A 14,360-nucleotide genomic window follows, 5' to 3' on the forward strand; every position below is an offset into this window, starting at 1 on the left:
ACACACATGTGTGGATGCATGCCTGTTTGGGGAGGTACACATATGCTCCACATGTATGTGAGTGTGCACATAGAGTTCAACATCAAGTAAGTCTTCCTTTTCATTATATTTTATTCCATGTTCATGCACACGCTAATGCCATAGTGCCTCTGAGGAAGTTAGAGGACAGTTTGATGGAGTTCGTTCTCTCTTTACTAGGTGTGTAGATGAGGTATTGTGTTATATTGTGTTATTCCAGGAATTAATTTGGATAGCAAGACCCCTTACTTCCTAAGCCATCTCACTGGCCCTCATTTTTTTTTTTTGAGACTGAACTTGGAACTTGCTGATTAAGTCAGACTGGCTGGCCACCAAACCCCAGGGATATACCTGACTTCAATTCCCACTGTTGGACTTAGAGACATGTATAGTCATGCCTGGCTTTTCTGTGTAGGTGCTGGGGATCTGAACTCAGGTTCTTAATGCCTGTGAGGCAAGCATTTTGTGCACTGATCTGTCTCCCCAATCCTGTGGAAAGAACATTTATAAGACAATCAATCTAAACAACATCTAGATATTTCATGGTAAAAATGAGTGTTTTGCTGATGTTTATAGGTTTGATAATGTATTATAAGTTTGTTTTCTGGGGGAGCATTTGTTTGGTTGGTTTGTTTTGGGTTTTGTTTTGCTTTTGTGTTTTGTTTGGTTTGTTGTTGCTGTTGTTTGGGGTTTTGTTTTGGTTTTTGTTTTGGGGCTGAGTTTCTTTGTGTAGACATGGCTATCCTGGAACTCACTCTGTAGACCAGGCTGGCCTTGAACTCAGAGATCCACCTGCCTCTGCCTCCGGAGTGCTGGGATTAAAGACATGTATCACCACCACCCGGCATAGTATAAGAAGGCTTTTGGGTTTGTTTTGTGGTCTTCTTTACTTTTTTCAGATAATCTTATAACATTTAGGGCCTGGAGAGATGGCTCAGCGGTTAAGAGCACTGACTGCACTTCCGGAGGTCCTGAGTTCAATTCTCAGCAACCACATGGCTGTTCACAACCATCTGTAATGGGATTCATGACCTCTTTGGTGTGTCTGAAGACAAGTACAATGTGTGTATACATATATATGTGTGTGTAGATAGATAGATAGATAGATATACATATATATATATAAAATAAATATATATATAATATATGTTATATTATATACATATACATATATACATATACATATACATATATATATATATATATATATCTTAAAAAATTTTTAAAACCATTTAACCTGATTTGGCATCTAAAGCTGAAGAAGAGACAGAACCAGTGCTGATAGCTGCTAACCCTGAGTGACAGGCAGAAAATGTCTGTAGTGTTCTCTCAACTCTTGTCCAGTTCAGACTTTTATAGAACAAAACTTTTCTTTTAAAATGAGCAAATGTTAACAGTGACTTCTTCACTGACTCTCTAAAAGTCCTTTCCATAACCTGGTTCCTCATCCAAAGCCTGAATGGTTCAAACTGGGACTCAACCCAACACACAGGGTGACTACAGCCAGGTGTCTTAACTTTTCAGTGCTCTGATTTCCCTAATGACACAACAGAAACACCAGTTCTACCTGTAGCGTGCTGAGGACCCATGACCCTACTACACAAACACTAAGCTAGTGTTTGGTATCACTACCGTCGCTGCTGTTGCTCGTAGGTTTGTTCTGAAGGGGAGGAGATACATGTGGCTCTCCAGGAGCCACCGAAGCTTCAGAAATGTCTCAGATTCTCACTGAATTTTCACCAGTCATCACTGTTTCCTCCTCAGAGCCCATTGTTCTAGGGATGTCCCCCTTTTAAGACCTTTTCACTTGTATACACACCTGCTAACTTGCTGCCTCTCCTCTGCTCCAAGCCCCCTGCCCCCTGCCCTAGTTCTCTGGAGCATCGGTTAGAGTGCTGCCCTTCCCAGCCCTTCCCCTGCCCTGGCCCCCTGCCACCATCTCTCACAATGCCCACAGAGGCCTCAGCCCTGTTAAGTCAGGAAACGGTGGGGTGGAGTGAAGGGAAGTCAGAAGAACTCAGGACTTATGAATGCATAATACTAGACATTTTGGAAATGGATGGGCCTGGTGCCAGTCCTCGCTGGGGTTCCCAGATTGTACTGGGCTTACAAAGGGGCCATTATTAAAGGTTCCACATGTCTATGTAACAGGTTCTGAACCACAAGCGGTATGACGTCAGAGGGGTCAGCAGATGAATAGGCTTCCCAGCACGTCTTCGGTGCCAAGAGCCTTGAGTCCCTGGAAGGAGGTGTGCAGAATGAAGAAGGCCATCCAGGGAGCTCTAAGGCAGTGAAAGCCCAAAAGTTCAATGGAAGGGCTGAGTGAGATAACCCAAGAACTGTCTATACCAGGACCAGATGAGACCCTCTTCCAAAAGCCTATACTGCCTTCACTCAGCTCATCTGTCCTCCAGTATTCTTCCTCCTTCCTTCCCTCCCCCCCCCTCCCCCCCCCCCCCCCCCCCCCCCACAGACTACATCTTCTTTGAGGGCATTTATTTTCTACTAGATGGGAGGAGTTAGTTAGTGGGAGGAGTTAGTGGGAGGAGTTAGTTAGTGGGAGGAGTTAGTTAGTGGGAGGAGTTAGTTAGTGGGAGGAGTTAGCTGGTCTCATATCCTAACTGTACAATGACCTAACTTGCTGAGGTCCAAAATTCACCTTTCCAAAAAAAAAAAAATCAGAGGCTGCAGCTAAAGAGTGTCCAGAAAGTCCCTTCTGGCTACAATGGCCTATTGTTCTGCTGTGTGTCATAAGAAGCATGATGCTGTCTTCTCCTGCAAAGCTGAGAAGCATGTGGCTTGACTGGGTTCCACATTTTCCCTAGGCATGTTCTTAGTCAAGGTAAATCTCAGTCAGCACACGCATATGTGTCCCCAACACACACACCAGGTCCTTTGCGACCAGTAATAATGCAGAATTATGAACTCAGGTATATTCAGGTTTTCCCTGTAATGTTGAAAGACATATATATTTGCATACTGTTTGAATATTTTTTAGTGTAAATACATACTCATTCACATGAACATATCTATATAGTTATACTCAGCACAGTCTCTAGCTGTTGGTTACAGATCAATACTTCAGAGCCCTGAAACTCACAAAAATCTTATTAACTAGACTGATACTCTCTCACACTTTTAAGGCCATGGAAAGTAAATATCAGAATTTCAACTCAAATTTATTTTTATTACATTCTTTTAAATTTCCTATTTCTCATGCGTGCTTTCTATTCCTCAATCCACATGAGTATAACAGAATGCATGCGTCGTGTATAAATATGCCTGTGAGAGAGATCTAAGTCTAAAAGGATTTGGAAGAGGGGATACACCGTCAAAAGAGTTTGAGCTTCACTGTCAATCTCTCTTTGATGTAACCCTCCAAAGTTGGAGACAGTTACAGGAATTTAATCCAATTACTACCAAAGGACTGGCAGAACCCCAGGCAGCTCTTCTCCAAGGCAGCACTGGCCAATAGAATCTGAAGCTCTATATAGGGTGCTGCTAATTGGGTGCTTGTGACATAATAAGTGCCTACTTTTCTCCCAGAGTCCCTGTCAGCAAGGCCCCGTTAGTCATAAGAGAACTGGCTCCCACCTAAGAATTCCACTTTCTTTTCCAGATCATCTTGTGTTGGCTCTCAAGGCTTTTCTACAGCAATACTCACTCCATTTAATACATAGAAGACAGAGCACTGGCCCTGAGTCTGATGAGACGCATTGGTTATTTAGTTGAGAAAACATGAGGTTGATCATCAATGAGATAAAAATAAACGGATGAATGGGTGGATGATGGATGGATGGATGGATGGATGGATGGATGGATAGATGGGTAGATGGATGGATGGACGGATAGATGGATCAATGGATTGATGGTGGATGGTGAATGGATGGATGGTAGATGGATGGATGGATGGATGGATGGATGGATGGATGGATGGGTGGGTGGATGGATGGATGGATGGATAGTGGATGGCGGATGGATGGATGGATGGATGGATGACAGATTCTGAATGATGGGCAGATAGATAGAAGAATGATAGATAATGGATGGATTGATCAATTGATAGAAAGAGCAAATTGGCTTTCTAGATAATTCAGAAGAGGACCCAGAAATATATCTGGAATAGCGCATTATGTCATTTGTAGACAGCAGGCTACTGTCTGATTGGCATATTTCACGGCAGCTAGCTCCATTTGGGAACACATTTTTAGATTCCGACAGCATTCTTGAGAAAGTTCACTATGTGAGAGGACAGTTACCGGACTACTCACCCACACACTGGTTGCCTTCATCCATCTGATACCCAAAGCGGCAGACAAGAGGCCTGGAAATCGTGGGGTAGTTGGAAGCTGGTACTGGTGGGGCAGCTGCTGGGTATGGGCCTGAGTAGGATGTAGAGTAGGGGTTTGAGTAGGGCCCTCGATACACTGGGTTGGTTCGAGGAATGCACAAATACCCGCCATTCTGGTTGACACACATCATATCCCCACGACAAGCCTCAGGGATGGTCCGGCATTCATCAATATCTGCAGAGGCCACAGAAAGGACACATTTCAATGGCCCCGCCACGACACTGTGCAGATTGAGGCAGAGCAGACTGATGGGAATGACCCTCTAACATTTCATCTGGCTCATTGCAATCTGATGCTCTCCCAACATCAGCCAAATTGACTTGGAGTGACCTGTGTGGCTCTTTAAGCCCTCTTATCACAAATGACCCCCACCCACAGAAACCCGGACTATTGTTGACTTCTTATTTTTCTTTAAAGAACGCCACATTTAAAACCTGGGCAAATGTATTCTTTAACATGTAGGAATATAGCAGATAAAAATGCCTTTGACTTACATAAGGAAAGCAACAGTGAAAACAATAAAAACCTGCCAGATACTCACTCTCCTGTGCATTTCCTATACTCTGAAAACATGAGAGCAGAACCATTTCTATTCAAAGTAATAGCTGAGCTAGAAAGAGACCTTTACACCCAGAAAGACAAGGCTTGGCTCATACTTAGTTACTTGCTGAGAAAGCAGAGCAATTGCTTTCAAGTTGACTCAAACAGTGCCAGCAAAACAAGACTGTGTCTAGCCCTGCTGGAGATCAGCTCACTCTGGAAGGAGAGTGGTGGTCTTGTCTAGAAAAATCAGCCTTGTCAGGGTGGAGTCAAGGGAGGCCCCAACTCTGGCTCCAGTGAACAGCAGACCTGGCTTTGGATGCTGGGCCCTGCATCCAGGCTCTGGAGCCTGCTCTGTGTGGAACTGGAGACTGGGGAGGGATGCCTGGATCCGGGCAGCTCGCCCGTCATGTCATCTGAGAAATTCATGCCAACTCCCAGCTTGGGAACTGCAGATGCTGTGGTTCAGAGTGCAATGGACTGTTCTCTGGTGAAAGCAATGGGCTGGAAAGGAAGCCTCGGCCTTCTTTGCCCTGTAGTGCATCCTTGAACCAAAGAGCTTTGTATGGTAAATCCAAGAATGAGCCGGACTCGTCTCCAACGTTTAATTCGTTCTTATAAACCAACTATCTCCCTTCTGATTCTCAGTTGATGTGACTCAGGACAGAAAAATGATTTGAGCTAAATTAAATCTAATTAAGAATTTAAGTATTCCCCCAATGTGGGGTGGCCAAGGCCTATCCTCTTCATGTGCTGTATGCTCCGCCCTCGGCATGCCATGCCCGAACTTCCTTTATACCCGAGTTCTTTGTCTATGCTGTTCCTCCCACTGTGGCTGAAATCTCTCAGGATTCTATTCATCCATCAATATCCAATTCAAACTGGGCCTGACTCTTGGCTGAGTCCGGGCATGAAGCTTCCCCCTCTTCTCTGCCTTTTCAGGACCCATCAAAGTTGTCTCCACTTGACATTGACCTTACTCCGCTAACTTATCACAACATTCACTGTGTCTAAGTTTCTCTCCACTAGATGGCACGCTGAGAGAATGTCTGTCAAAGGACTTCCTCATTCCTGGGACCTGGGAAGCCTTTAGGTCACAGGGCTGATTCCATTCAGGGTACCCATCAGTTGGCTTTGAGGTGGGAGCATCCATCCTAGGTTATGCTATGGGATACCCAGTGTAGTTAATTGTGTGGGTGGTTAAAAACAGAAATGGCAGGAGATTTGGTCAGAAGAGTTACAATGGAAGAAGGGACCCATAATTGTGACTGTCACAGGCTACCAACCAAGGGGTGAACACAGTTTCTAGAAGCTGGGAAGGGCCTCGCCAGACAACCGGCAAGGATGGAGGACCAACAACCTATAACTTCAGGAGGGTGGATCCCTCCAACTTCTCCATGAGAAAAAAAAGATGCTCATCTCCAAGCCCAGAGATATACAGCCCTGCCAATACTTTGATATTAGCCTGGTAGACAGGTGTTGGGCCTCTGATCCAGAGGGCTATGGGGTCTGAAATGAGCAACACTTAAACTACTATTCTTATGGAACCTTGTGGAAACAGTGCAGGGGAACAGATCCAACAGAAATGTTTGTTGAGGAGAGAGATGATTCTTTGAGCCCGGGCAGTGCTCACTTAGCACAACAACATAAGCAACAAGGGTGTCATTGGCTCGGTCATTCCATCTCCGTGTTCTTCCATGGAGAAGGCAAATGGAGATTTGACAACACCGAACAACAGCTATGGCAGAAACACCATAGCCATTGAACTGTCACCAAATGTCCCCACCTAAAAAAGGACTGTCGGCATCACATACCTAAACACTGTCCTGTCTGGCGGTCCAGGTCGAAGCCGTTTGTGCACTGTTGCTGTAGAGAAGGAGAGAGAAGAAACAGGTCGGGTCACTTGCCTTGCCTTCTTTGTCACTATAAAAGCATCACGTGGCATTTGGGAAGTGGAGTAAAGGGAGGGGTTGGAGGGATACATGTGGAGTAGGTCTCTATTTGTAACTGTTTTCTTACAATCATTGCACACTTAGGATTGTTTTTGAGACACCCTACACCACTGCCTCATGACCCCCAGTGTCAGGACTTACGGATTTTGTCACACCCACATGAGGAGCAGTAATGGCCACATATGAAGCTGTAATGCAACAGCCCCACTTCCAGGGAAGGAGTCTCCCCGAGCGCTGTCACCTCCCCTTCAAAGACCCCCAAACGAACGCTTTGTTCCCTGTGAAGTGTCCCCCCTGGCTCTCAGTTGTGTTGATAAAGCAAAGCTACATGACAGACGTGGACTGTTTTGTAAGCAAAGAGGATGGGGACATTCCTTCATTTCAATGTCAGCAAGGCAGTGACACATTTTGGCAATTGGTGACAGTTGTGATTTTACCTGAGCTATAACTGTATATTCAGGTTTTGGTTTTTTTATTATTTTTTATTTTTTAGTTTTAGTTTAAACTGGTTTACTTTTGTTTTGTTATCAAGACAAAAATCTCATTATGTAATCCAGGCTGTCCTGGAACTTGTCTTCCCGCCTCTGTTTCCTAAGTGCTGTGAACTTTTGTATTTTTGGCTGTGGGCTGAGCCATTTCTCCAGCCTTGACTATAAACTTTTAGAAATCTGAGCTGGGAACAGTTTGAGGGCCCCTTGCAGGGGCCTAGAGTCTGACATAGGAATGAGTTCAGTGTCTAGGACTGTGCTACACCTGTCACCAGGCCCCCCTTCAGCCTCAAGGTCAGGCTTCCCTGAGCCATGGGGTGATTTGTGGAGATGCTGAGCCTGGCCTGTACTACTGCTGAGGATCCCAAGCCTTAGAGCCTCAGGACAAAGGACCCAGAAGAACCAGGAGTCTATACCACAGAACTGAGGAGATCAGGTTCCAGCCCTGCTCTCTACCTCAGCGCTGGGGTAGAATGGGCTCAAGCCACTTGTCTACCTGGTTTCTAATTCTCACTAGAGTCCTTACTCTCCTCATCCCTTCCCTTTGCCTCAGTTTCTCTATCTGTAAAGTGGGGCACTGCTACTTAGTTATAAGTAGTTTCAAAGAGGAACTATGTTACTATAAATACTTATGGTAATTAATGTTATCTGTGATCACTGTCTGCTTCAGGACTAGATGTCTTGGGACTAGATTACAGGTTGCCAAGGTAACCTCTGAGATCTAAAGTTCTTTTACATTCTTCTCAAGTCCTTTCTGTCTCCAGTGGCATGAGTATGTCTAATAGCCTTTGAATGTACTTTATAATTCTTTTCCTGCCTTACCCCAACATATTTTTTTTCAGTGCTAGGTGTCAAACTTACGGCCTTGTGCATGATAGGCAGGTGCCTATCCTTCCTCACCTGCAGCCCTCAGCCTTACTGAGGACTGGTTTTATTTTCTGTCCACAAGAAGGGCCTCTCGGAGTCATCTAGAACAGTGGCTCTCAGCCTTCCTAATGCTGTGACTGTTTGATACAGTTCCTCTCCTGTTGTGGTGACCCCAACCAGAAAATGATTTCATTGCTACTTCATAACTGTAATTTTGCCACTGTATGTATCGTGGTGTAAATATCTGTGCTTTCTGATAAGTCTTAGGTTGTTCGACCACCCCCAAAAGGGGTCGAGAACTGGTCATAACCACAGGTTGAGAACCACCAATCCAGAGGAACCTTACCACATTACTTGGGGCTGACTCATCTGGCACGGTCCTCCCTGTAGCTTTAAAAATGAAACTACAGACCCTTGCCTTGAACTCAACTTCATTGGCCCTTGCACACTCCTCCCAGGGAAAGGGATACCTGCCACACACACTGCACATTGGGATGGTTGGGCCGTCACCTTCTATCTCTTTCACTGGGCGTTGTATGAGTGGAAACGCACACTGACCTAGCCACGGGGGCCCTTTACAAGCATCCCAGGAGCACACCCTGACCAGAAACACCACATTGAGCTACCATTTAAGTTAGTGAGGGGCTTAAGATAGTGTTCCCTGAGGGACACAAAGGTTTCGAGCCAGGATACCGAGATCCAATTCCAGCCTTGCCATTTGTAATCTATATCTCCCCGGGACCAACCTCCATCTCTTAGAGCCTTAGCGCTGATCTGTACGGATGGAGGGTAGTAGGTGAACTGCAGAGTGCCTCCCATTCCCGCAACCCTGGCACCCTAAATGCATGACTGGATACCCTCCTCCAACTTTGTGCCATGCTTCTGGACGACCTGAAACCTTACCTGCGCATTCCCACGATGTGGAAGCCAGAGGGCCAGGATGGTGACAGTGAGCATCCTGTAGGCGGTGAAAACCAGAGTGAGTGAGTGACACAGGATGCTCGCTCGCACCCAGGAAACCCGGCCCTCCTACTACCCAGGCATTTACTTGGCGGTTTTACCATGTGCTTGCAAGTGAACAGGGCACACTCAGCAGAGCCCAAGAGGGCTTCTAGCCTTCTACTCTAACCCCACAAGAGCCAGCCTCTTAACTCTTGCTTTGTGTGTTGGGATAGTGAGTTAGGTCACATGCTCGACTACAACAAGGCTTTGCTGCTTAGGAACAAAAAAATCCAAAGACTCCCTGGCTGTGGCATCAACCAGTTGTCTTGGTCTTTTGTCATTCTGCATGGAGACCACCTGAATTAAACATTATTCAGACATGACTGCAGAGCCAAGAGCCTCTGTGTCTTCAAACCATGTAAGCTAGAATGTGAGAGGCTTTGTGTTTGCAGGAAGTCACTTAACCAGAATGTAGGGCCCTCAGCTTGAAAGGCCCAGGAACCCAAGGTCCACCCTAGCATGTGACTTGTGAGAACTGCCCTCCCAGGGGATGGAAGGCTGAGGAACCAGTGAAGGAAAGGCAGTGGGTAACAGCAGGAAATGCCATGACACCCTGCCTCCGCCAACATGGCCACCCACAAGCAAGTAAACATCTTTCCCTGTGGGTAATTTGGTTCTTTGCTGTGGCCAACATTTTGTCTGGTGAAACTGTGGTCACCAGTACGCTTTAAAACTGCAAAGTCTGTGCCACTTACACCCATTAAGACGGCTATGTGTGCAGCATGCACGGACCTGTGTGTGTTGACATGCGTTGGTGCATGTGTGTAAGTGCATATGTACATGTCTGTGTATTCCTACGGGGGCCAGAGGTTGGCATCCAGTATCTTCCTCAATCATTCCTTATCTGATACATTGAAGCAGTGTCTTTCATTTGTACCCAGAGTAAGCAAACACTCATAGACATAAAATAATTTTTTTTAATCTTAAAAAAAAATGCAAGACAGAAAACAGCAGGTATAGGAAGAACGTAGAAAGGTCACAGCTCCTGCGCATGACTGATGGGGAGGTAAAACTGGTGCAGCAGTGTGCTGTCCTCACCCATGATCTGGCAGACTCACTCCAGGGTGCACTCCCCAGAGAACTGAGTCAAAGGCCAGACAGACATATGTACACGCATGCTTACAGCAGCATATTGGACAATAACCAAAAGGTGGATACAATCCAAACGTTCATGCAAGAATAGCTAAACAAAATGTGTGCTCTCTGACTCTCTGTCTGTCTCTCTGTCTCTCACACACACATACACACACACACACCAACAATATTATTCAGACTTAAACTCAAAAGTTGGACACGATACAATATAGAAAGCTAGGCATCTTGCTATGTGCTTATAGTCCTAGCTGCTCCAAAAGGTTAAAGTGCAAAGGTCACTGGAACCCAGGAGTTCAAAGTCAGCCTGGGTAATACAGTAGAAAGAGAGAACCAACTTTTGAAAGTTGTCCTCTGACCACCATACGTGCACAGCAACACATGTCCCTCCCAAGTAAATAAATAAATTAAAATAAAACAAGACAAAAAGCTAGGAGCAGCAGCAACATTGATGATCCAAGGGGACGCCATAGTGAGACGAGTGACTCACACACATGCATAGAATTCAATTTATACCAGGTATCCCAGGGTTTTTCAGACTCAGAAAGAAAACTGGTGTCTCCCGGGGTTATGAGCTTCTGGGGCAGGGAGGGGGGTGTTTAATAGGTACAGACTTTCTTTACATTTTTTCTTTTATGGCTTGGGGTGCATTTTTTTTTAAACAAGGTCTCACTCTGTAGCCCAGGCTAACCTACAACTTACAATATGGTCCAGGCTGACCTCAAGCTTGTGGGAATTGTACCTCAGCTTCCTGAGTACTGGGATTACAAGACAGACACTTCAGCCAGCCTTTTTTTTTTCTTTCTGTTTTGTTTTGATTTTTTTAAGACAGGGCCTCATGTAGCCCAGGCTAGCCTCAAACTGGCTATGCAGTCAAATCTGGCTCAGAACTCCTGATCTCCTGCCTCTACCTCCCAAATGCTGGGGTTACAGGTGTGCACCACACAACACGGAGAGCAGTTTTGCAGGTTAAAGAGTCATGGAGCCTGGTCATATAGCCAAGCGAGCATATATAACACTACTGACCTGGGCTCTTAAAGCAGGAAAGATGGAAGACAGTGTGAAGTCTTTGCAGATGATCCAGTCTGTTATCACACTGTTCTGCTTGCTAGCATTTATCTAAGCAACTATAGCTTACAATATAGATACTGGGCAGGAGAGCCACAGAGCTGTGACCCAGCTGCCATCCACCTGAGCTGGCTGCTTTGTGGCATGGGCAGGGATTATAGGTTTGCTTTAATAAGAGTGTCAAGAGTCATCAGAGGAAGCTTCCTGGAGGAGGTGATCTTGAATGTTTCTCAGCATGGCTAGAGAGCTGGTTGGAGCCCGAGGCTTATTACTACCCACCCAGCACTGTGACTCTACATTTCAGAATGAGTGCTCAGCAGATTCCAAGCTCATTCTCATCCCTGACCCACGGCTCAAGAGAAATAGCAGTAGGTATGTAGAGGAGGCAGAGGTAAGGTGGTACCCAGGCATGCAGACAAAACTGAGCCTGATGTGGTACTGGAAGATGCAAACCCACTTCCTTCATGGAGTCCCAGATCCAATCCTGAGTAGACAGGTTTTCATTTCATCTAACTGCCTATGTGAGCCAGGTTCTCCAACACTGGAGACAGCTCTGACCTTATAAAGTACAGAGCCAAATCCCCGGGCTTTTTTGATATTTACAAGAGCCAGACTTTATATCTGGAAGGAATAAGAGAACAATAACAAATTTATTTTCCAGTCTGTAGATTATGAATTTCAATGTTTTCCTGTTTCTTCTCCTGAAGTTTCCTTTCAGGTGGTTATAAAATTCCGTCTCGTTTATGTTGGAGACAGAACAGCCTGACTGCATGCAATACAGTTCAAGAGAGACTGGAAAAGGCGTGCTAACCCTACCGGCTTCTCCCCCTACCCCACTCCCCATTCCTTTTGGCGAAAGCCAGCCCAGGGCTGGCCAGCCCCAAGCCCAGCCTCCTAGAAGAGCTGTGACTGGGTCCTGGGGGCAAATAATCTCCAGGCTAACACAGAGGCTTTCCAGAAAGAAGTCATACCAAAACTGAAGCATAATTAATACTGGAGAGGAAAAACTGTGTCTCAAACTTTTTCTTTTGAATCTGGGTCCACCATCAAAAAAAAAAAAAAAGAAGAAGGGGAGGGGAAGGGGGGAAGAAGAGGACAGACCCTCCAATTGTCTGTCAATGACAGAAATTGCTGGTCAGGGATGCAGGATGATAATATTAATCATGGCTTACCAAAATGTGGCTCAGTTTGTATTAGCATGCATGCACCCCTCCCACATGCAAACACACACAGAGAAAGTGTGCAGATCTGTGCAGGGCAGCTATATTTTCAAGAGAAAAGGAGAAAGGGAGAACAGATGTCATCCTTAAACTTCCTCAAGGCTCAAGGATTACTTGACTGGAATTGCAATTTCCGCAAAGAACAGCAAAACATTTGCTTACATGCATCTCTGTCTGCAGTGTCCACTGTTGATTGGCTCGAAACTTCTAGGTCCCATTCCCTCTGTAAATCGCACACATAGAGCAAACGCAGGCAGAAGTGTTCGGAGACTCCTGCTTTTCTCACAGACCGTCGCAGCAAAGCAATTGCTGGTGCCGTAGTCAGCAGCCTCCCAAATTTAAAAAATATGTAGTGTGATATTTTATACACTGCGCACAGTGTCGCTGCCCTTTCCAAAAAGAAAGCGAAATGACCCCGAGAGGTTGTCTGCTGCCTCTCTCGAGATGCTGACTCCTGACGCTGTTAGAAAAAAAAAAAATCCCCACTCCCAAACGAAGACTTCGAGATGGGCGCAGCTTTTTGTAATTAACAGGGTCATTGCATCACTAGCTAAAAGTCTTTTCCAGTGCCCTGACACAGGCGGAATCTCAGCCATAGCCATTTTCCACCCATCAGGTCTGGGGTTAGGTTTTCCAAGCCTGGAGACAGTTCCTGGCGCCTTCCAACCTACCTTTTTAATCCTGGCATGTCCAAGATGCGCGGGAGGAGAGGCGACGCGAGGAAGGCAGGCTCTGCGGCGGCGGGACGGGACGGGGCGGCTTGGTTCCGGAGGGGCCGAGCGGGCAGCGCAGAGGACCGGGACAGTGCCGGGTGCTGGGAGCCACTGCAGAGCCCTCGCCGCCGGCACCTGGTTTCGCTTAACCCCCTTCAGTAATTCAGCATTAAGCCAATTGGAGGAGGAATGTTAAAAATGAACACTTCATTTTCTAAGTATGTTAAACAATGCAAATGGGGCCTCGGTCTGGACACAGCTGGTTCAGATTACAGTGCTCACCAACTGGCTAGACTCCTCACAACAATCTTGGGGCGTCTGCCAGGACCAAGTGCTCGGCGCTGGGAGGGGAGCCCGACAGAGCGCGGGGCTGGGGGGCGCCCGGCCTCCCCGGGGGCGGAGCGGGGCGCGTGCGAGGGGGCGTGTCGTCAGGCCCAGTGGCAGCACTAACTTGAACTCACCACCAAGGAGGCTTCAGGGACTAGACGTGTGAGCAGTTGGGAACCAGAGGCTTAAAGCAAAGGCTGGAACAAGCTGGGTACCCCTAAGCAAGGATGTGGGGTAAGGGTGGATCCGGATGAGCAGGGAGGTTGTAGGGGAGCAAGCGATGGCTGAGAACTCTCCTTGGCGGCCCACACCTCGTTCTTCTTGGCTTTTTATTGTTTTACTTGCGGTTGTCCGGGCTTCAAAGTAGAAGGGTGGTTTGTAAAAGGCAAAAGCCAAAAGCCTAAGAATGGTGGGCTACACACATGGGCCCGCCTGTGTCAGGGGACATGGGCCTTCTTTTTGTTCCCTAGCTCTGGAACCCCTTATCAAGTGTAAAAGTGTCAAAAACACTGCTCTTCAAAAAACACGACAGGACCACTACACTGCAAGCCCTTCCTTGCCTGAACCTTCTCTTGGACCCTAGGTTGCCCGACCTACAGTTCCGAAAGCACAGGGGCAGAGTTTCCCTCCCTTACCATGGCTCTGTGCAGTAGAAACTAGCTCCGTTTCCTTGGAGGTGAGGACAAGAGGGGCCTAGTGACTTCACCGTTGCCCCACGGCT

The 14,360-nt window shown here is 46.6% G+C and overlaps 1 protein-coding gene across 2 annotated transcripts in view; it reads right to left on the bottom strand.

Moving 5' to 3' along the window:
* Window positions 1–13,632, bottom strand: part of Fbln5 (fibulin 5) — a 65,501-nt gene extending 51,869 nt beyond the window's left edge. The window contains exons 1-4 of one of the 2 annotated variants that reach the window (XM_028777328.1): window positions 13,271–13,632; window positions 9,121–9,175; window positions 6,725–6,776; window positions 4,290–4,544 (exon numbers count right to left, since the gene is read on the bottom strand). In XM_028777328.1, the coding sequence (XP_028633161.1) occupies window positions 4,290–4,544; window positions 6,725–6,776; window positions 9,121–9,175; window positions 13,271–13,287 (379 nt within the window). In that variant the 5' untranslated portion in view covers window positions 13,288–13,632. Of the gene's footprint in view, window positions 1–4,289; window positions 4,545–6,724; window positions 6,777–9,120; window positions 9,176–12,761; window positions 13,062–13,270 lie in introns of those variants that run through there. The other variant, XM_028777327.1, reaches the window with a different exon arrangement.
* Between the last annotated feature and the right edge of the window lie 728 nt (window positions 13,633–14,360).

Source organism: Grammomys surdaster, unplaced genomic scaffold (assembly GCF_004785775.1).
Source record: "Grammomys surdaster isolate TR1022 unplaced genomic scaffold, NIH_TR_1.0 279, whole genome shotgun sequence".
Lineage (NCBI taxonomy): Eukaryota > Metazoa > Chordata > Mammalia > Rodentia > Muridae > Grammomys > Grammomys surdaster.